This window comes from Peromyscus eremicus, chromosome 2 (genome assembly GCF_949786415.1).
Source record: "Peromyscus eremicus chromosome 2, PerEre_H2_v1, whole genome shotgun sequence".
NCBI lineage: Eukaryota > Metazoa > Chordata > Mammalia > Rodentia > Cricetidae > Peromyscus > Peromyscus eremicus.
This window is the reverse complement of record NC_081417.1, coordinates 152,204,379-152,227,551: the sequence shown is the minus strand read 5'-3', so window position 1 is coordinate 152,227,551 and position 23,173 is coordinate 152,204,379. Positions and strand designations below refer to the sequence as shown.

The 23,173-nt window shown below is 48.7% G+C and overlaps 1 protein-coding gene across 3 annotated transcripts; it reads right to left on the bottom strand.

The window, feature by feature from the left end:
• Nucleotides 1-656: 656 nt before the first annotated feature.
• Sdhb (succinate dehydrogenase complex iron sulfur subunit B) lies at nt 657-22,622 on the bottom strand. 3 transcript variants are annotated; one of them, XM_059255314.1, is made up of 8 exons: nt 22,426-22,622; nt 13,098-13,231; nt 9,271-9,356; nt 7,425-7,561; nt 6,688-6,804; nt 3,626-3,727; nt 2,439-2,561; nt 657-835 (listed from the first exon to the last, which is right to left on the bottom strand). In XM_059255314.1, exons 1-8 carry the CDS (start codon nt 22,453-22,455, stop codon nt 758-760), a joined length of 807 nt encoding a protein of 268 aa, XP_059111297.1. In that variant the 5' UTR covers nt 22,456-22,622; the 3' UTR covers nt 657-757. The 3 variants fall into 3 exon arrangements, with proteins under 3 accessions (XP_059111297.1, XP_059111295.1, XP_059111296.1); XM_059255312.1 differs by lacking the exon at nt 22,426-22,622 and adding an exon at nt 19,700-19,829; XM_059255313.1 differs by lacking the exon at nt 22,426-22,622 and adding an exon at nt 19,700-19,822 and having other exon boundaries at nt 13,098-13,225.
• Between the last annotated feature and the right edge of the window lie 551 nt (nt 22,623-23,173).

Sequence of the window (23,173 nt, the reverse complement as noted above, 5' to 3'; positions counted from 1 at the left end):
GAAACAAACTCAGGGGAGTGCACGACAAGGGGAATTCGAAGGGCTTGCACTTTTCTTTGCTATTTTCCTCCCTAGACCTGATCTCAGCTCAGGCTGGCCTGCAACCTGCTATGTAGCCTAGGTTGGCCTCAAATTTATAATCCTCCTGCCTCTGCTGATGTACTTCCCATCTATTTTGTATTGTTTGCCCAGCATAGTAAGACTTGTGTGGTATGCAGGAGGGCCAGGGAAGCTGCTGTGGGGAACTCAGGTTTGCAGTTTGAGGTCTCTGAAGGTAATTTGTGGAGCCAATCAGCTTGCTGCCGGTCAGGGCCACTGCTGTGTGCTGGAAGAATCTCAAACTCTGCTTCCATGGCGCGGAGACTGACCAGTATGTAGTCAGGAAGACTGCAAATGGCTGCTAGCTAACGCTCCTTAGACCGGGAATTCCAGGCAGGTGAGGCAGGTGTTTACTAGTCCTGTTTTACAGAAGGGCAAGGTGAGTGCAATGCTGGGTACATGCCCCAGCCCTGGTCCCCCTCAATCCTCATCAGAGCTCAGGTCTGGAGCCCTGCTCACCTCTACAAGGACAAAGACTCCCCTGACACCTTCCCAGTCCTCAGCAGCAAAGCAAAGGAACAGGACTGCTTTTGCTAATAATGCAGAGTACCGCCTACTTATTTCATAAAATGTTTATTATACATGCTGCTTTCCTGGAGAATCCAGTGCTCAAAGGGATTCAAGTCGGAGCTGACAAACATATCCAGTATGGAGAAGGTTAAGCCAGGGCCCTCTTCTCCTTGTAGGTGGCCATCATCTTCTTGATCTCAGCAATGGCTTTCCCTGGATTCAGACCCTGGAGGAAAGAGAAGAGCGTCAGTACCAGGTGTGTTGGAGGGAACAGAGCTGGCCAAGCCCTTCCCAGGAGGGGTGGTGGAGACCCAGCTCTCAAAAGCCAGCAAGCCCGGGAAGGGCAGCCCTGCCCCAGGGTTCTGACACGTCCAGGAGTCTGCTGCACTGACTCCTGGCATGGTTGACACCAGCAGGCAAACATGCCATGGCAGAGAGCATCCCCTGACTGCTCCAGACCCCCAGGGCGGTTATCTCCTCTAGGACCACAGGCATGGTCAGTGTTCACCAGACGCCACTACTCCTGTAAGTCACACTCTCAAAAGCACTGTAAGAAACTACCCCGCAAACACCTGTATCTTGAGTCTGGCCAATACCAGCATCCCTGGCTGCAGCATGGACCCACAGCTGTAACATCTGTTTTGCAGGACTCATCAATACCCTAGTAAGTGCCAGTTTTGTAAAAGCTGGGAGGAAAATGGTAGGTACATGGCAAGATTAGACTTATCTGAGGTTGGCAAAGGGCCTCTCATATTAGAAGAACAGCCCAGAAACTAAAGCACGGAGGAAAGAAAAGGGAAAAAAGGTGAAAATAACCCAAGACCGGAGAGGCTTTTCACACAGCCATAGAGAGCAGTGTCCCAAGTGCACAGGTGAGAAGGGCACCGATGGTGTGGCAAAGAAAGGCAGGACGGACACGTGTGGACAGCAGAGCTGGAGTCAACGCCAGGCTCACGGGATAGAGCCACGCTCTCCTGTGCATCCATGCTCTCCTGCACAGCCACAGCCTGTCCTGTGCAGGACTTAAGAACTTGCTGAGAGGTTGGGCCCTTGGAGTCCAATGCGACTCCATGCTGGAATTATCTTTAAACCATTAAATGGCTACACAGCTTTCTATCTTGCTGCCCAGTCCCTGCTTGAAAGGCAGTCAGGGTCACACCTCATAGGTCCACGATTGGCACCAGATTAGAAGGCAGCCAACCCTTGGCACGATCAGAAGTGGCCATACCCACTGTAGTAGGCTGTGAGGCAGAGCTGGACCAAGAGTTCCCTCTCAGGAATGAGAGCCAGGGTTGGTGGCACACACCTTTAGTCTTGGCATTTGGAAGGCAGAGGCAGGCGGATCTCTGTGAGTTCGAGGCCAGCCTGGTTTACATAGTGAGTTCCAGGCCAGCCATGGCTACACAGAGAAACCCTGTCTCAAAACAAGTTAGACAAAACAACAATAAAAGCAATGTGAGACCCGGAGGTGGTGTGGTCTAAGCAGGGGAGGCTGAAAGCACAGCATTTATGAGGAGAGAGGGAGACCAGGGAGTCCGGAGCTCTGAGCCCTATAGCAGCTCTACAGAACAGCGACCCGCCACACTGGCTAAAGCAGATCAGTGGCTCCCATGGCCACCTGTTTCCCGCAACAATGGCTTCTGGCACAGGTTCCTACCTGTGGGTTCTGGTGGCATTCTTGCCCCTACATCCCTGTGTCATCTACAAGTAAGGCCTGCTGCCCTCTTGGGCCTGGTGGAGTCTGTGACTAAGAGCCATTCCAAGCCCCAAATGAGAAAACCGGGTCCGTCCCTCTCCATCTCAAGTGACCATGCTACTCCTGCCCATACCTTGGGGCATGTCTGTGTGCAGTTCATGATGGTATGGCAGCGGTAGACAGAGAAGGGGTCCTGCAGCTTGGCCAGGCGCTCCTCTGTGAACTCATCTCTGGAGTCGATCATCCAGCGGTAGGCCTGGGAAAGCAGGGTGGGTCAGCGAGCCAGCTGCTGGCCTGGACAGGCTTGGCTCAGGAGTGCAGGAGCCTTGCCATTGTCCTGCAGCTCTTGTCCATCTTGCAGGAAAGCTCCCAGCTCTTTCCTAACTCTGTGTCCGTGAGTCTTTGATCTACCCTGTGCTTGGTACCTCGGTGCTTAATGACACGGTACTGGACATAGCTCATTTTCTGTTGTTCCAGGCTCTAATTAGTGAGGGTGGGCTGTGCTAGAACCTGCCACTAAATAAATGGATGCTTAGTTCGGGACAGGGTCTCACTGTATAGCCCTGGCTGGCCTGGAACTCAGAGATCTGCCTGCCTCTGCCTCCTGAGTGCTAGATTTACAAGGATGCACCACCACACCTGGCTTGTTTGTTATTTTAAGGCTCCCAGCCTGGTCTTGAACTCATAATCTTCCTGCTTCAACCTCTCAAGGGCTGAGGATTACAGGTATAATGAGCTATCATACACATCATGGACAGTTTGTTTTCTGTCAATCAACACATGCCCTGAGATCGGCGAATCACAATGATTTACCACAGGACCCTGGAGCTCTTCCAGCTGTGTTACTGAGACCTGTGTGGTTTCCAACAACTCAGATCCCGGGGAACAAGCGGCACAGTGCACCTGACTCACACGGCAAGGTCAACCCTACTCTGTGGTCATAGCCTTTAACTTCCTTTTTAATGGGAAAATGAGAAACACGAAGTTGTCTTTCGACTTGCTTCACAGTCTCTGAAAAGCACTGACCACAAATCTGAAAAGCAGGCTTCCTTCCTGCCTCTGATGAGCAGCTGTCCCTCAAGACGCTTCTCCCCCGCCATACAGCCCGCAGCCCAGGGATCCAGTTCACACTGGCTGTACAGTGGGCCCCTCCCTTTGGGGTGGTCCTCCTTGCTACAAAGGTGCAGCAAGACGAAACCTCAGATTTGCTGAGAGCCATTTTAGCAAAGCACGGGATGTACTGCATGTACTGCATGTACTGCATGTCACTGGACACCATCCCTCTGCACTTCTGGCTGCTTGAGTTAGGGAGCACCGCACCTGCATGAGAACTGCAGGCCCCAGGTACTTGTCTCCATTCCACCAGTAGCTGGGGCAGCTGGTGCTGCAGCAGGCGCACAGGATGCATTCATACAGTCCATCCTGTGTGGACAGAAAGGAAGTCAGAGACCAGGTACCAGCACACGACAAAGGGCCAGCTGTGTGCTTTCTGGGTGAAATCCAAGGGTGGTTTGTGGCTGTGTAATAGATTCATGAAAAAAAGACCTTGTAATGAAATGCAAACCTCTGCTGGATCAGAGCCCAGGGCCCTTAAGTCCAACAATAGTGCATGTGGATTTGATAATCAATAACCCCCCACTGACCTAAAAGAGCCATGAACAAGTTCAAGTTCCCACCCAGTGTGCAGTCTGCAGAGCAGAGGTCACTGAGGTTCCTTGGCAGTCTGCCCCAATGTCTGTCCAGCTGGGCAGTCTGCAAGTTTCCAATAGGGCCTCAGTTGCATCCTAAGCTGCCCTCCACATTTTACACACAGATCCTTGAACTCCTGGGAGGGTAGGAGGGGGTTAACTAGAGCACCTGAGCCTCAAGTGCATCCTGGTTATTTTGTTTGTTTGTTTTTTCAAGGCAGGGCTTCATTATGTAGCTCTGGCTGTCCTGGAACTTGCTCTGTAGACTAGGCTGGCCTCAAGCTCAGAGATCTGCTGCCTCCAGAGTGCTGGGATTAAGGGCATGCACCATTATCGCCTGGCTTGGCATCCTGTTCTTATACATGCCACACAGCCTCAAGCTGCTCTCTGTGCTTAACAAGTCGACTTTCTGATGCTGGCAATAAGCAGCAAACCAGAGGTCTGTCTGCACAGGGGCAGCTGGTATAGACAGGCCACCCAGACACTGTGAGCCCGACCCAAGCAGACAGCTGGCTGCCTAGACTGGGTTTGTGGTAAGAGTCAGATACACTGTCATTATTCGACAGCAGAGGGATGGCTTCACAGCGCATGTGGTAGAACCCTGACGTAGTAGAAGTGGCCCAGCAGCAAACTCATACTCTGCATGTGTGAAGTCTGAGATTCACCTCCAGCACCACCCACCCCACCCCCAAATAATGCAAAAATTAAAAGTAGTTCACTGTATTTTCAATTATTTTTTAAATAGCATATTAATTTAAGGAACCAACAAATGCTAAATAAATGTTTACTATGTTTTGTGTGGTGCTGGAGTTAGAATTCTGGGCCTATGTAAACTAGGCAAGACTCTTACCACCAAGTTATAGCCCTGGCTTCATGATGGTATGTGCATATATGTGTGTATATATTTATTTATTTATTTATTTATTTATTTTGGTTTTTCGAGACAGGGTTTCTCTGTGTAGCTTTGCGCCTTTCCTGGGACTCACTTGGTAGTCCAGGCTGGCCTCGAACTCACAGAGATCCGCCTGGCTCTGCCTCCCGAGTGCTGGGATTAAAGGCGTGCGCCACCACCGCCCGGCGTGTGTATATATTTATTTTTGAGACTGTAGCCTGAGCTGGCCTGGAACTTACTATGTAGCCAAGGCTGGCCTTGAACTCCTGAGAATCTTCCTGGCTCAGCCTCCCAAGTGTTAGGATTATAGGCATGAATCACCATGCCTGGCTCCATGTAGGTATTTATTTATTTATTTTTTTTTTATTTTTTTTTTTTTTGGTTTTTCAAGACAGGGTTTCTCTGTGTAGCTTTGTGCCTTTCCTAGAACTCACTTGGTAGCCCAGGCTGGCCTCGAACTCACAGAGATCCGCCTGGCTCTGCCTCCCGAGTGCTGGGATTAAAGGCGTGCGCCACCACCGCCCGGCTTCCATGTAGGTATTTAAATAAGGACACCTTTATTACGGGAATGTATGTTCAGAGGCCTTCACTTCCTAGTAAAGCTACCTCAAGGCAATGCTCTCCAGCTGCGAGGCAAGCATGCCCAGTCTGGACTGGGATGTGCAAGACTACGTGGGAAGCAGAGATGGTGAGGAGCAGAGTGCTGTCCCCGCGAACACTCTCAGCTGTAGGATGCTTTGGACTTGTAGCATCACTAACTGACTGTTTCCATGATGGACCAGCATGCTCTCTGTGACTTTAGTGTTTTATGGGTAAGAGGAATAGATAAGGGAATTCATTAGGCATTCACACACTGACATTGGTAAAATATCCAGCACGAGAGAGTTAGGGGCCCAGAAAGGAAGGAGGTAATTAAAGTGTGCTTGGTGCACTAGACAGTCTGTGGGCCAATCAGAGGACTTCTCAGAGAGGGGAGGAGATGGAAAGCTTGATGCTAAATCCTCCACTTAAGGGTCTGTAGCCCGGGACTGGGTTGGGGCTCGGTTGGCAGAGTGCTTGTTCCACAAGCACAAAGCCCTGGGATGGAGCCCCAGCAGTGCACGTGGGAGGTGGAGGCAGGCCGATCAGCCTGTGATATAGCCCTGCCTCAAAAGAAAAAAAAATCTGTAGTCTGGATTCACGAACAGCAACTCCAGGAGGTCAGTACCAACCACACCAATCAAACACAACACGGTTAGGAACAGACAGCAAGGCCCCACTTCAACCCTGCCCCGCTACTGCACTGCCAGACAAACCCCCAGCCTTCTACACTCTGTCTGAAGTAGTGGTGGTGAGACTGAATGGCCAGCATGCACGCATGTTATTAACCTCCCATCCCCTGTGAGAGCAGCTCGGTTTTAGCCACCAGCTTTTACAGACCAGGCATCTTAAATACTGTCTCTTCAGGCAGCAGGATAATTGCCTGCCCTGAAGGTAGGCAGTACTCAGCTGTACCAGCTCCTTGGTCCGCTTTGGGCCTTCACAGGTGTACACTGACTACCTGGTTCCAAGTGGAGAGTGTTCAACCCTTGGGTCAGCTGCTCTTTTCCCTTCCTCTCCAGCACTGGGGTGGACTGCAGGACCCTGAGCACACTAGATAAGCACTCTGTCACTGAGCTCCACCCACAGCCCGGTAACTTTTTTTTTCTGGGTCAGATATTTCCCAGTTTTTTTCAGAACATGAAATGTTCTGCATCACCCTACTGCTCTCCTGACTTCAGGAAAGCACCCTCGCCAACCATGACAGTAGTTTAAGTAATGACCAGTTTCTCCCGGTCCTCGATGGACTGCAGATACTGCTGCTTGCCCTCCTGGGACTCATCCTTCTTCTTCAGATAGGGCTCAATGGATTTGTACTGTGCGTAGAAGTTATTCAGATCCTAAGGGAAAGGAGAGGGCAATAGGAGACAGGTCAGCTTCCACCAGGGCCTTCAGCTTCAGCTTGCTATTAGTTCACAGACACCGCACACTTTCCCTCCCCATGGCAACCAGAAACCAAACTCTCAAAGGCAGAGACAAAGGTTCTGGAAGGGGACATGGCCAGTGTTAGCCACACCAGCTGAAGACATGGCAACTGCAGTCCTTTCCCCTGCTGCTCCAAGTCAGGGAGGCCAGCAGAGGGAGGAGACTCAGCAAGCACACTCCTGCTGCTTTCCCACCACACCAACTCTCCGTAGGTAAGGCCAAACCCTACATTTCTGGGCTATCCCAACTCTGGAATTCTAAACCCCTATCTTCAAACAAACCCCACCATCTGAGCTTCAGAAGGAGTGATTTCCAGGCACTGGGGTGGCCCTGGGAAGGGGGTCTCCTAATGTCTCTGGGGATACTGTAGAATTCTCCTTGCCATGAACACAGCAAGTGTCTGACTGGTAATGTCTACCACAGTGGCTGTGGACACCCAGAGAAGAGAGGGCAGGGCCCGGGGCACGCTCACACCACCCCTGCAGGACAGACTTGCACACCCCCTTCAGTAGGCGGGAGAGCCACAGACACTCACAGGGACTAGATCCTTGATCACATACATATGTGGAAGAGGGTAAATTTTTGAGACTTTGCTGAGGTTCGTGTCGATCCTACGAGTGCACGCCAGAGTGTTCCCTCCGTTGATGTTCATGGCACAAGAGCCACAGATCCCTGAGGGAGACACCAGGTGACCTCAGGCTTCCAGTCATTTCTTCTGACCACTGGTAGTTGCGCTAATAGGATATGTCTTTTCTCCGTTCTCTTTCCTGCCTAGCCTTCAAACTTGACCCAGGCAAACACTCTACCCATTAAGCTAAACCCTCAGTTCCTTGGAGCCCCGAGCTGGCTTCTTCCATCTTTGATTATCCCAGGTTCCCAAGGCTGGTGAGCAGCTAGCACAGACATGGAGACTGCCCCTGTGGCTGACTTCTGGTTTCCAGCTCACTCCAGGTCCTTTTAGAGTCCCTAACTACACGGGCCCATTTCCCCTGCTGCATATTAAGGTCATGTAGTCACCTACCCACCTTACATGAAGACACAACAGTTCTGGCTCACAGATGGGCTTCACGGCCACAAGGGCCAGCCAGGCTTCAAGGCACCATGTAATTTTTGCCTTTTGAGTTTTTTTTTTTTAATTATTATTATTATTATTAAATTTATTTTTACTTAAAAATCATATTTTAAAACATTTTTACTTTTGTTGCAATTGCTAGCAATTACTCCCCCCTTTCTTTCTTTTTTTTTTTTTTAATTTTTATTTTGCAATACAATTCAGTTCTACATATCAGCCACAGATTCCCTTGTTCTCCCCCCTCCCGCCCCCCCTCACCTTCCCCCCAGCCCGCCCCCCATTCCAACCTCCTCCAGGGCAAAGCCTTCCCCACAGACTGAGATCAACCTGGTGGACTCAGTCCAGGCAGGTCCAGTCCCCTCCTCCCAGGCCGAGCCAAGGGACCCTGCATAGGCCCCAGGTTTCAAACAGCCGACTCATGCAATGAGCACAGGACCCGGTGCCACTGCCTGGATGCCTCCCAAACAGATCAGGCCAATCAACTGTCTCACTCCCCCCCCCCCCCCCCCACTTTCTAAGACAGGGTTTCTCTATGTAGTTTTAGCTTTGGCTGTCCTAGAACTCTCTCTGTAGACCAGGTTGGTCTTGAATTCACAGAGATGCATCTGCCTCTGCTTCCAGAGTGCTGGGATTAAAAGCATGAGCCATCACTGTCCGGCTTTTCTCTCTCTCTTTTTTGAGATAGGGTCTCACTATGTGCCTTGGCTGGCCCTGAACTCAACATGTAGACAGGGCTGGCCTTAAGACTCACAGAGATTTTCCTGCCTCTGCCACCCTCGGATCCGTATTTTCAGATACACAGAATAAATACACAGCTGTTAGACTAGGAAGTTGTCTTTTCACTGTCTCAACAGCTTAGCACCAGCACATCAGCCCGTGACAAGTGAGAGTCTGGATAGGCCTCAGCAAGAAACTCCTACCTCTTGCCACACAAAGAGCTCATACTGCAAATGCCAGCTAGCCTGTCTTCACCCGTGCCAGCAAGCTCAGGGCAGCTAACCGGAACCACGAGACAGAGGAACCTCGAGACAATGCACCAGGGGAAATCAGAACTTGCATCACAGTTCAACCTTCGGAAGCCATTTCCCAAGAAAAAGAAGGTGATGTACAGCTTTGCTGAACGTATCTGTATCTCCCCTTTATTCTCTTGTTGTCCAATCAGGGCAATCCCTAAAGCTGCACTAGTCTCAGCAGCAAGGTCACCCAGCAGTGCTGCAGCTGCTCTCCAGGGTGTCCTCATCAGTGACAGCCAAACTCTCTGGAGTCAGAACCCCAGCCGAGGTCTAGTGACAATGAAAGCCACGCTCACCTTCTCTGCATGATCTTCGGAAGGTCAAAGTGGAATCAATTTCATTCTTAATCTTGATTAAAGCATCCAACACCATAGGTCCACACCTGATAGAGAGAAGGACTCAGCTGCATTCACGAAGGTCAGCATCCTTGCTTCACTACTGTATAATGATCAGGACACCTGATGCATGGTCCATCAGCACCAGGGTTTTTTTTCCTATGGTTTTATTTTTTACTTGCTTAAAAGTTTAACTACAGCGGGCGGTGGAGGCACACGCCTTTAATACCAGCACTGGGAGGCAGAGCCAGGCGGATCTCTGTGAATTTGAGGCCAGCCTGGTCTACAGAGCGAGATCCAGGACAGGCATCAAAACTACACAGAGAAACACTGTCTCGAAAAACAAAAATAAAAAAAAAAAAAAGTTTAACTACTGCATAGTTATTTGTTCATTCTTGTGTGTGTGTGTGTGTGTAGTGTATGCATATATGTACACCTATACATGCAGCTGCACACACACTTACAGGCATGCATGTGGAAGCCAGACAGGGTCTTTCTCTGAGCCTGCAGCTGCTGCTTTTCAGCTAGGTTGATAGTGAGCATGCCCAGATCTGGATCAGCCTGTGTCTGCTCCCAACCCAGTGCTGTGAGTACAGGAAAGCACTGCCTGGCTTCTTCATGGGCGCTGGAATCCAAACTCATGCACGCACAGCCAGCACTTTTTCCCACTCAGCCATTTCCTCAGCCTGCTTTTTTCTCTTGGTTTTTGAGATGGTGTCTCACTGTGTAACCCAGGCTAGCTTTGAACTCAAGATCCTAATTTGGCAGTTAAAAATAACACATAACCACCACAGGAAATATGGTAAAGATGATAAAAGGAAATAAGTCAGACTAGAGAGATGGTTGAACAGTTAGGAGCACATGCTGTTCCTTCAGAGGACCCGAGTTCAGTTCCCAGCACCCGTGTTGGATCGCTCATCACTGCCTGTAACTCAGCTCGAGGGGATCTAACATCCCTGGCCCTGCATGCATATACACAAACACACTCACCCACACATAACTAAAAAGAAATCTTAAAAAGGAATCCAATTACTCATATAGCACAAGGTGTCCTAGTCCAGATCCAGTGAGTGTCCTTGTGGAGGCAGCGCATCTCACAGAAGTCAAGCTGAGTTGTAGTTTTCAAGGATGTAGCTTACTTCATCAAAATTGTTGAACATCTGAGCATAACCATTAACAATAATCTAACATTTACAAGATCTGGAGTGATAGCCCACGCTTGGTATTGGGATTTTTTATCTTTTATTTATGTGTATGCATGTGTGTATGTCTGCATGTGAAGTGCCTGCAGAGGCCCGAAGAGGGCATCAGATCCCCTGAAGGTGAAGCTGCAGGCTGTTGTGAGCTGTCTGGTGTGGCTGTAGGGAACTGAACTATAATCCCCTATGCCCTATAATCTTAACTGCTGAGCCATCTCTGCAGCCCCCTTAAACATTTCTGTGTGTGTATGCTCAGGTGCATGTATGTGCACATGAATGTGAGGTCAATGTCAGGTACTGATCCTCGAGCACTATCCACTTGGTTCTGTTGAGACAGGGCCTCCCACTGGGACTACAGCTCACCAAAGACCAGACTGGCTGGCCAGACAAAGATCTTCCTGCCTCTGTTTCCTTAGTGCTGGAAGAGCAGGTGCATGTTAACCACGCCCCACTTTTTACATGTGTTCTGGAGGATCAAACTTAGATTTTCACGTGAGCACGGAAGTACTTTATCAGCTGAGCCATCTCCTCAGCCCCTAAATCTGTTGTTTGAGACAAGGTCTCATATAGTGCTGGCTGGCCTTGAATTTGCAATGTAGCTGAGGACAACCTTGGAGGTCCTGCCTCTACTGGCCAAGTGATGGGGTTATGGGTTCGGGTTACCATACCTAGCCAGTCTGCTTCCTCCACTGTTTCCTTGCATAATTAGCAATCCTGGATCCCACCAGATTTTACTGAGGAGTGTGAATTAATGTTTTATTGTTTTTAGCAGTGATCAACATGGCAGAGTCAAGCACTGGAATGAGGTTGCGGACAGAAGTTGGGACTTCTCCTCACTTCTTCCAGGGTTCCCACACTTTCCATGTCCTCTGCTTTCCCTAGTTTAGTCTTTCTGCTGCTACACAGACCGAGGCCTGGCCTCATGGAGAACTATGTAGCTCACTCATGGAGTCTCCAGTCTCCCAAACGTCAGTCACTTTCCAGTGCCTTCAGGTCATTCCTCTTTGCTCCCTGGGGTCAGTCTAATGAGAGCCTATTCTCGGGGCAGGAGAGATGGCTCAGAGGTTAAGACCACTGGCTGTTCTTCCAGAGGTTCTGAGTTCAATTCCCAGCAACCACATGGTGGTTCACAACAACCTATGAGATCTGGTGCCCTCTTCTGGCTATGCAGACAGAGCACTGTATACATAATAAATAAATAAATCTTAAAAAAAAAAAAAAAGAAAAGAAAGCCTATTCTATCATTACTGGAAGGAAACTCAGTAATGACTTACTTTTTAAAAATTCTATATTTTTAGCCACATGTTACAGAGGTAGGGTTTTTTATTTGTTTTGTTGTCTATCTAGAGACAGGGTCTTCTTTCTTTCTATCTATCTATCTATCTATCTATCTATCTATCTATCTATCTATCTATCTATCTACTTGAGACAGGGCCCCACTATGCAGCACTGTCTGTCTGTCTGTCTATCTATCTATCTATCTATCTATTTATTTATTATCAACTTGAGACAGGGTCCCTCTATCTATCTATCTATCGATCTATCTATCTATCTATCTATCTATCTATCTATCTATTATCAACTTGAGACAGGGTCCCTCTATCTATCTATCTATCTATCTATCTATCTATCTATCTATCTATTATCAACTTGAGACAGGGTCCCTCTATCTATCTATCTATCTATCTATCTATCTATCTATTATCAACTTGAGACAGGGTCCCTCTATCTATCTATCTATCTATCTATCTATCTATCTATCTATCTATTATCAACTTGAGACAGGGTCCCACTATGCAGCACTGGCTGTCCTGTGGCTCATGTAGACCAGGCTGGTCTCAAACTCACAGATCTACTGCCTTTGTCTCTTGAGTGCTAGGATTAAAGGTATGCACCACCACGCCTGGCTTACTGAGTTTTGATTTGCAAAACTTATCTTCTAATTATCTGGCAATATTTTTTTTTATTTTTTCCTTATTAAAACAGTTACCTATGAGTGTGATTTGGGGCTGAGGATGTAGCTCAGTTGGCAGAGTGCTTCTATAGCATACATGAAGCTATGGGTTCAATCTCTAGCACCTCACACCTATAATCCCAGAATTTGGGAGGTATAGGGGAGGAAGATCAGAAGTTTGAGGTCTTCCTCAGCTATACAGTGAGTTCAAGACCAGCCTGGGCCACAGACTGTCTCAAAAGAAAAAAAAAAAAAAAAAAAAAAAAGAAAGAAAAAGAAAAAGGAAAAAAAGAAAGAAAGAAATTGGGGGAGAACACAAGGAAGGAATTTTTCAGTGTTTGATTTCTGTTATTTGTCTTTCTCAACTAGACATCTACCTGACTTTAAAAACAGAAGACAGATTTCAAAACATTAGAGAATCAGGCTTTTATGTCTTTTAAGACCTGAAAACTATGTCCCCACATCAAATTATGAGCTCTCCTTTAGAGAGGGGGCACAGCTCAGTGGTCAAGAGTATGCTCAATAAGCATGAGGCCCTGGGTTCAGTCCCTCGCACCACAGAGCAGAACTAACCATGAACCAAGCATGTCCTCCCAGCCCTCTCCTTACCAAGCACCTGGCTGGCAGACACTTACTTATTCAGATCAACTTCGTAAGTCTGCATTCGAGGTTTATCTCCAGTCTTGTCTGGGTCCCATCGGTAAATGGCAAATTTTTTGATTCGGGGAGCTGCAGCCGCAGCTGTCTGTGCCCCTCGGCAAGCCTGAAACTTGAAAAGGAAAAACAAACATGAAAAAATGTAAGATACTTCTTTCCACTTAGCTGGCATGATAAATGTGTTACTGGGTAAAACAAGCTGATATACAGCTTCCTTGGAAGGTGTAGTCACCAACACCAGCAGATATTAATAACCCATGATACGCCAGCTATGGTCCTAGGACATAGCTACAAAGCACCCAGTAAAACAAACCTTTGTTTTCGCAGAACTTATTTTGTGGCGACAGACAGCAACAGACAAAATATGCATGAAAAAGTACACAGAGTGACCCTGAGGAGGTGAAGCCAGCATCTGAAGAAGGCAAGTGGTCATAGGATGCCCTGACTGGGGTTTAAGCTGAGCCTTAGGAGACTGAGGGAACAACACCTGTGAGGGTGCGCAGGGGACAGAGTATCTATGAGGCACAGTCTGACAGGCTGCAGGAGGCTAGAGCAAAGATGGGGACATGGCTGCTGTGAGGACCTGTGCTGTGGAATATTCCTTTTACACTGTGTGAAGATGTGCCACTGTGATTGGTTTAATAAAGAGCTAAACGGCCAATTGCTGGGTAGGAGGCATAGAAGGGACTTCTGGACAGAGAGAGCTCTGGGAAGAAGAAAGGCAGAGTTACCAGGCAGACTGAGAGGAAGCAGCATGGACAGTACTCTAACAAAGGTAATAAAGCCAGGAGACAAAAAGTATATTAATAAAAATGGGCTAATCTAAGTGGTAAGAACCAGTTAGTAACAAGCCTAAGCTATTGGCCAATCTTTTATAATTAATAGTAAGTCTCCATGTCATTATTTGTGAGCTAGTGGTCCAAAGAAAAATTGCCTACAGACCTGATCACACTTAGGTGGGTTCATTTAATCTCAGAACATGGAATGCAGTGAAACTTCATGAGACAGGGTCTTACATGCAGTCCAAGCCGGAGTCAAACTTTTCAATCTTCCTGCCTCAGCCTTCTAAAGGCGGGGATTACAGGTGTGTGCCACAACCACCAGCCAACACAACTTGGAAATCATAGTGGTGACATAATGTTGTATTGTGGATGTACGTAGGTAACAGTTAAAAGGGAGACTTACTATGAGATCTGAAGAAACCAGTCAGAAAGCTATTCAGTTACCCAAACAAGATGCTATAGCCAGTGAGAAGGCTCAAGAGGGTTCAAGTGCAAGCCCGAAAGCTTGTGTTCCTTCCCCGGAAGTATGTAAAGGTGGAGGAGATACTGACTGCGACATTATCCCTCATCTCCATATCCACACCATGGCATGTGCCACCTCCTTCACCATACAAACATAATAATAATAATAATAATAATAATAATAATAATAATAATAAAAAATATATATTTTTAAAACCCAACATGATAGCTGAGGTGGTGGTGGTGCTTTCCTTTAATGCCAGCACTCAGGAGGAGGCTGGCAGATCTCTGTGAGTTCGAGGCTAGCCTGGTCTACAGAGGGAGTTCCAGGACAGCCAGGGCTACACAGAGAAACCTTGTCTTGAAAAACCAAAAAAAAAAAAAAAAGGAGAAGAGGAGAAGGAGAAGGAGAAGGAAGGAGGAGGAGGAGGAGGAGGAAGCAGCAGCAGCAGCCCTCCTAAAACTAGGGAAAACTCATACTAAAAAAAAGGAAACCTGATGAGGAAAACAAGATAAAAGGATGTTTGAACATGGGACTGGAGAGATGGCTCAGTGGTTAAGAGCACTGGCTGTTCTTCCAGAGGTCCTGCATTCAATTCCCAGCAACCACATGGTGGCTCACAACCATCTATAATGAGATCTGGTGCCCTCTTCTGGCATGCAGGCATACACTGTAAGCAAAACTCTGTACATAATAAATAAATCAATCTTAACAAACAAGCTCTGCTCTGTGACGACTCTACTACACCACGGCAAAATGAAGTCTCTGCCACCTGAAACAGAGCCTCACGTCTCCCTTGCTGGCTGAGAACACAGGGAGGATGACCCTTAACTCAGATCCACTCCCCATGTTGGGACTGCAGGCATGCCCCACAGTGCCTGGTGTATGTGGTACTGGGGGTTGATACAGACACACACCATCATGCCCAGCTTTTACTTGAGTTCTAGGGAGCCAAACTCAGGTCATAAGGCTTATAAAGTAAGTGTTCTTACCTGGTGAGCCATCTCCCTGACCCCTTTAGTTTTAGAGACAGGTTTTCATGTGGCCTTGAACACACTATATAGCCAAAGATGACCTTGAACTTCTGAGACAAGGCTTCACATAGCTGGGAGGGCCTCAATTTACTATGTAGCCAAGAATGACCTTAAACCCCTGATCCTCCAGCCTCCACCTTCCAAGTGTGCCAACACCCATAGCTAGGAATCAGCTAGAATCCTGTTGCGAGACAGGGTCTCACATGTAGACCTGGCTGTCCTGGAACTTGCTAGTAGACCAGGCTGGCTTTGAACTCACAGAGATCTGACCAACTCTGTCTTCTGAGTGCTGAGATTAAAGGTGTACACCACCATGCTAACCTATTTTATTTTTATTCATGTGTATGCAGCGTGTGTCTGAGTATATGCCATAAGTGTGCAGGTGCCTGTGAAGGCCAGAAGAGGGCATTGGATCTGCCAAAGCTAGAATTACAGGTGGCTGTGAGTGACAGGTGGCTTTGCATGACAGAACATGCATGCTGGGAACTTTGCAAATGTTTTTGAGAGCTAAGCCATCCCTCTAGTCCTGGAGTTGTGGTTTTCAGAAAGACAGGATAAATTACACATGCTTGTATGTTGAGCATGATGATGTTGACAGAGGACAAACCAACTATGGACCAATGAGGGAAGGATTACCAGAGGGTCTTGGTGGACAAGAGAGAAAGAACAGAATGGACATCAGCACATGTGATGTGCTGGCCAGAGGTGTCTTGCTAGCCCCACCCTGAACCCCTAGTAATAGGAAGGAGAATTTGGGTGACTCTCTTGAGAAGCCTGTGTCCACTCAAGGGTGCTTGCTTTTTTAAGTCTTTTTCTCCCCTAATGTCTGTGTCTAAATCTATATTAAAACTTGAAAAAAAACAAAACTTTTATTTATTATGACTGTGTGCATGATGTCAGTGGTGAGGTTGCACTCTCGTGTGGCGGTCAGGAATGCTCTATGCAGTAAGTTCCCTCTTTCCGCCTTCACGTGAATTCTGGGGATGGACTCAGGTCAGCAGGCCTGAGCAACAAGTATTTTTACCCAGCGAATCATCTCCTCAGCTCTTAGAGCTTTTCCTAATAAACTCCACCTTTACTTTTAAAGAAGACTGTATGGACAGGGAGGTGGGCCAAAGCAACCTATGGTACAAGTCCGCCATGCGAGAGGACTGCGGACACATCTGCACCTCAATCTGTGCCTCTAGTGAGTGTGCATGCAATGCAGGAAGAATGTTTCTAGACAATCTTGGAGGAGATGAACTTCACGGCCATGACTACGGCAAGGTAATGAATGACTGGACAGACATAGGAGAGAAGGGAGAATTCCAGCCACATTGACGGGCTGTTGTTATTCCTCTAGCATACTTAGGGGCAGGCCTGAAACTAGACAAATTACACAGCCACCGGAGGGAAGGCGGGCCAAGGCAGGAAGGCCATGAGGCCTGCATCAAGTCAAACCTGAACACACGCCGAAGGTGAGGCTTGTATCTGAAATCTATCAGTGGCTGTTTCAGACAGACCCAAGCCCTGTCACCTTCATGCTGTGCCTTCTTCAGAGAATTAGTTAGCCAATCTGACCCCACTTCCTCCTTTGTAAAGGGGAGGGTGGGATTGACACCTCTTTCACAAGGAGCAAGCCAAACTCCTGGCAAAGTTCAGGAAATGATCTCTGCCTTTCAACACTGGCACCATTTTCAGGCCTCAGATGATTCTGACTGGCAGATGGGCATTCTAAGCCTTGCCAGTCCCAGGAGCAGAGAGGCACAGCTGTAAAAGGCAGCTTTGCCCTTCTAGAGTCCATAGTCCAGATGAAGAAATAAGGAGTGCTGTCAACAGCTAACCTATCACAAGTAAACATTCTTAGGCAGAACTGAGTCCACGGGTGCAGACCATGCACAGGAGGTTCAGAACCCGAACCTATAGCCCACAGCAACACAGCAAGCTCATTACGGGGTTCTCGGGCATACAAATACACCTTCCCACAGGGAGGATGCCTCTCTCACTCTTACTGCCCTGGGGAAGGTGGGCAAAGATCTCCCCTGAAACCCTAACGTGACCCTTTTCTACAGCTCATTCTAGGAAGCCCAGTGTGGCCTTAGAACTCACTCAGAGTGGTGGGGCTCTTACAGCCTAACCGCTGCGTCAGCAACATGGAAAGAGGCTGATGAACAGGGTCACTGAGAATCATTAACTGGGAAACCTATCAGGAAGCTCCTTCCTCGAGAAAACTGATGCACCCCTTCTCAGCAGCCATGGATTGCCTGTAGCTCTTCAATTAGAGGTGGGGCCTTGTGAAATTTCCCCCATTCATGTTGGCATGTGAACTGGTGCTATCATTATGCATCCAATCCCATGTTGCCAACACTAAACACATGTATGTATAAGCAGTACTAAATGGACTCAAGAGATTATGTATGTGTATATGTATATACTTAGCAATGATAACTAAAGTCATGAATTTGAGAGGGAGAGGAGGAACATGGGAGGAGAGGGAGGGGTGGAAATGATGTAAATACAGCATTCATGTACGAAATTCTCAACAACAAAAATAGAATCATTAACTGAATATTCAGGACATCAGCCCGAGGCTCTCGTAGGTACTTTTTTACTGTTCTTTGAGACAGGGTCCCAATTAGCCCAGGTTGGCCTTGCATATACAGCTGAGGATGTCCTTAAACTCCTGACCTTGATGCCTCAGCCTCCTGAGTGCTGGGATGACAGATGAGTGTAAGTGCATCTGACGCTGTACCCTTCCTATTCAGAGAGAGATATGCACAGGCGGGCAGTGGTGGTGCATACCTTTAATCCCAGCACTTGAGAGGCAGAGGCAGGTGGATCTCTGAGTTCAAGGCCAGCCTGGTCTACAGAATTCTAGGAGAGCCAGGGCTACACAGAGAAATGCTATCTCAAAACAAACAAACAAAGAAAGAGAAATGCAGAGTGAATGCTTTGTTAGGTTCATATCTGGCAGGTTAGAGAGAGCTGGATTAAAAGATGGTCAGAGTGTGTACTGTGTCCTGCAGCCACTTGAGATGAGAGAGATCAAGTCAAGAAAAGGAACTAATATTTCTATATACCTACCACATGCCAGGATCTGTTGCAGGGCCAGGTGTGGTGGCACACACCTTTAATCCCAGCATGTGGGAGGCTGAGGCAGGGGGATCATTGAGTTCTAGGAGCTGCAGGGCAGCCAGGGCTGCTTAGAGACCCTGTCCAAAAACAAAACAAAACAAAACAAAAACAACAAGGCTGGAGATATGTCTTATCAGTCTGGAGAGGAGCAGGGTTCAGTTCCCAGCACTCACATGAAGTCTCATAACCACCTGTAAACTCCAGTTCCAGGGAATATAGCGTCCTCTTCTGATCTCCCTGGACACCAGATAGGCACATGGTGCCCCTACATACATACAAACAAGCACTCATACACATAAATAAAAAAATCTTTAAAAAAAAAAGCTGCCCAGGATAAGTGTTTTAAAAATGGGGGCTGATGGAGAGACTAAGTTTTCAAATCTCTAAGGAGCTCAGAGTTCCTGCTGTCCAGCTTTAAAGAGCTGTCCAGGAGCCCAGAAGAGCCAACAGACTGAACAGGATTTGCAATCTTTAGTCCCTTAAGTAAGCAGAGGACGTCTCTCTCGCCTTTCTGAATGCTCCCATTGAGAAAGCACACCTGCAGTGCGCTGCTCCCCGAGGACGCAGGGCGTGTGGGGAGCCCTATGACAGCTACCTCGGTAGTATAAACAGAAGCAGCCCCAGGCTGTGCCTGTGCCATCCCGTGCCAACAGTGTGAGATCAGTGCCGCTACACACCCTTGAATAAACACGCTTTAGGGAACCGGGTCTTGCCTGCAGCCTTCCACAGGCCGGGGTCCGCATCTTTCCAGGGCTGGGTCGTTTCTTCCACCTCTCCTTCCCCTGAGGGTCAGGGGCACTGCTCCCCGACTCTACCGACCCAGATCAGCCTCCCCTGGAGGTGGCGACCTGGCCTCCCGGGTCCCACCCCAGGCATCCCGCCGGCCCTCCTTTCACACAGGGCTGCATATCTGGATTTGAAGCCTGTCCTGTGACCTTGAACATCTCGCCTGCCCTCCCTGACCTCTGTCTTTCCGCTGATCTTTTCCAACCTCCGCCCGGCCGCGACTCGCCGGCTGTGGCGAGGCCGGGACCGCTAGCGGCCAGGATGCTCCGGGCCAGGGCGCGGGTGAGACGTCCTCCCCTGACGTCCAGACCGGGGCTCCCTCCGCCCCTCCGCGGCCTCTCCGCTCCGGCAGCCTCGGTGACGGGCACGGCTTCCCACTGAACCACGGCCCCGGGGCTCACCTGCAGGCCGACTCTGACCAGAGCGGTAGCCGGGAAGCCGCGCTTCAAGGAGACCCCGACCGCCGCCGCCATCTTGGCTCCTGACGTCAGCCCCGCCCCTTACCCTCCGGCATCCCGTCGAACACCGCGGTGGAAGCCGGCATCGCACTTCGAGGTCCGCTAGCCACCTCAGAGCCAACGAATGGGAGCCGGCTTCCGGTGTCCCGAGCGAGCGGACGGAAAGCGCGCCTGCGCAGTAGCGGCCAGCAGGGCGCATGTCCACTGGGCCTCCTGTGTTCCCAGGGTGACCTCTGGAGTCCGAGGGGCGGGAGGGAGGATGGCCTGGAGGGGCGGAGCAAGGACTAGGAGGGGCGGAGCCTTCCCATTTTGCTCCCGGCCGTTATTTAAACCCCTCTCGCCTTGCAAGGGTGTCTGTCAATCATCCTCTGACTCTTGTCTGATCATTTTTTTGCTGTATCTAGAGACCTCTTCATCCCCTAGCTGATTGGGACAGTTGGTGAGTGATTGAGGCGATCACAAAGATGACTGACAAAGGTGTCACTCATCCATTTATCCATAAATAAGTACATAACCCGCATGACGGGGATCCTAGCAAATGGCAGGTGGAGGCAGGAGGAACATCAAGGTCATCTTTGGCTACTTAGTGAGGTGGAGGCCAGTCTGGGATGCATGAGACCGTGCCTCAAAACACAAATCCCGAACCAAAGCAATCAGAAAGTGAGGGGGCACCTGCTATGTGGCTGCGGCCAGGCTCTGGGATGCGTGGTGAGTGAGCCAGACACTCACCTGATTCCTCTATAACAGCGGCGATGGGCGAGTGGGAAAACGACAGTAGGAAAGATGGGTGACGTAGCCTGGGGGGTCCACTAAGGAGAATGACCTTGAACTTCAGATCTTCCTGCCGTTAAAGAACTACTGAGAATTGGCGTTACAGATGTGTGCCACCATGCCTGTTGGGCATGCTAGACGAGCACTCTACCAGCTGAGCTGTACCCCAGAGTTTGTTCTTTAAGTTTCCTTTGGTCATCGGAACTGTTTTTTCTAGCACCTTTTATGGATTCTTTCAGAGTCTCTCTGACTCGGGATTTGACTACCTTGGGCAGGTGTGATCTTAGTGTCCCAGATCACTTGATCTCTTCAGGCACCCAGTGACTTTGCTGGTCCCCTGGTTCCAGGAGGAATGATTTCATGTCTCTCTGCTCCCTTTTGGCAGAGGAAGAACACTGTTTATAGTCTTTGGTTTCCTCACTCCGGCTCATTTAGATGCCACTGGAGAAGTTAAAATGACAGAAGGAATGGAAGACGGGGCCAAGTTTCTGAGACCTTTACCTGAACCTGGCTTCTCTGCCAGGTGGCCTCATTAAAGGGGGTGCTTGAGGTCTGAGCCCCAGGAGGTTACCTTAGCTGCTCCCCTTAAGAGCATGTGACCTTGAACAAGTCCTCCACCTCTGACTTATAGTGTCCTGGCCTGAATCAGTAGGAGGTTGGACCAGCTGATGTTAGATTCCATGACTGACATGCTGTCTTGTGCAACAGTTGACAAGGTGGAGGTCACCTTGACTTTCCAGGAAGCTGGCTCAGCACTGGGACAGGCCCTTCCAATCTGCCCCAGCGGACCTTTGGGCCACCCAAATTGGCGGAGGGTGTAGGAAGACTGTCATTTTCTTTGCAACTCCTCTAGAGTGTCAATGGCGGTATTTCTAGAGAACTGGCCTCCTTTGTCACTTTCAGGCTTTATGTCAAAGACAGACACCATCCCTACGTGTGGCTACCCTTTAACTTTGCCTAGGTCACTTTGGAAAAAGCAGTCTGCGGCCAGCAAAAGTGAGATCTTGATTTATGGAGGGGCTCTTGGTGCCGGTGTGCCCACACACTCTGCAGTCACATCATTCCTGGGCTTCATGGGGATTTGGGAAGCTCAATGTTATGGAGGGATAATAAATTCCTGGGCGGCTCTACCTCCGCCCTGAGGTTTGGGCTTCCGGAAAGGCACAGATGCCATAGGACTTAAAGGTCTTCGTGGTCTACTCCTGGCTTATGTTCCCAAGGTGTCCTTGCCATAAGACCGTAGGGTTTGGGGTTGGTTGGTTGCCATCCATTTGGAGAGTGATATATTGCTTTTCATCAGACATCCTGATGGGCGCCCTGTGCTTATACAGAACTTCACCTCATCGCTTGCAAATGTATTTACATCAACAGTCTCCTGACAACCAGTTGGGTCGGAATGACTGCCCCAAATACAGACAGTCTCTGAATACTAGGAAATCTGGGCAGCCTAGGGTGGGACTTCTGCTTGAGGAACTCTTTCCTCCTCCAGGGCTAGAAATTGAGTCCAGAAGCAAAAATGAATAACAAGCTGGGGTTGGTAGTTCAAGATTGCATTCTAAGCACTCAAGAGGCAGAGGCAGAAGGATAGCTAGTTCCAGGTTAGCCTGGGCTGCGTAATGAGAACCTGTCTCACGACCCTCCAAAAAGAAAAAGAGCCAGGAGGTGATGGCACACACTTTTAATCCCAGCAGTCGGGAGTGGGAGGCAGGTGGATCTCTGAGTTTGAGGCCAGCCTTGTCTACATAGAGAGTTCTAGGACAGCCAGGACTACACAGAGAAACCCTGTCTTGAAAAAAAAGAAAGAAAGAAAGAAAGAAAGAAAGAAAGAAAGAAAGATCCCCATTCTCTTTAAACGTAGCCTCAAATGATTCCTCCCACCTGTCTCCTGAGACGCTTACATTCCCACTCTCATCAGCACCACCATCCATCAACGTCCATACCAGAAAGTTGGCATCATCCTTGATCCCACTTTTCCTTTCACATTCCAGCTACCACCCATTGCCACCACAGCCTCCAGGCCCCTGTGACTCCTCTAGCCACATCTGTCCACCCCTCCTGTCTATTCGCCTCTATTTTTCTGTGAAGTTCCTTATCTTGGATCTGGAATGTCCTATTTCCTTGACCTATTTATCTATTGACAAGGTCTCATTATTAGCCAAGGTTGGCCCAGAATTCTCAAGCCTCCTAAGTTTTGAGGTTACAGGTGTGAGCCATCTGCCTGCTCCTTCCTCCTTCACAGCTGTTGGTAAAAATTCAGATTCAGCTCTCTCTTTCCTTAGAAAATAAATCCTTGACCACTCCCAACAAAAGATCCTCTACACAGACCATCCGTCAACTTATTCCTGCTTTGAATAAGTTATGTCCCACTTCTTTTTTTTTTTTTAAAGATTTATTTATTATGTATACAGAAGAGGGTGCCAGATCTCATTACAGATGGTTGTGAGCCACCATGTGGGTGCTGGGAATTGAACTCAGGACCTCTGGAAGAGCAGTCGGTGCTCTTAACCTCTGAGCCATCTCTCCCGCCCCAATGTCCCACTTCTTATCTGTATGCGCAACTGGGGACGTTTTAAAGGCCTGGCCTCTTCTCTCTGTTTTAGTTTCTTATACCAAATTTGTTGCTGTCTCCAAGTCTGTTTTGAGTTT

Bases quoted from the DNA above. Each gene is read 5' to 3' on its own strand.
- Sdhb (XM_059255312.1), bottom strand. From the start codon at position 19,771: ATGGCGGCGGCGGTCGGGGTCTCCTTGAAGCGCGGCTTCCCGGCTACC. The intron at 6,805-7,424 runs GTGAGTGTCTGT...CCTTTCCCTTAG, and splicing joins TGATCAAGGATCTAGTCCCT to GATCTGAATAACTTCTACGC. The intron at 3,728-6,687 runs GTCATTACTTAA...CTGTCCACACAG, and splicing joins TCGAGGACCGGGAGAAACTG to GATGGACTGTATGAATGCAT.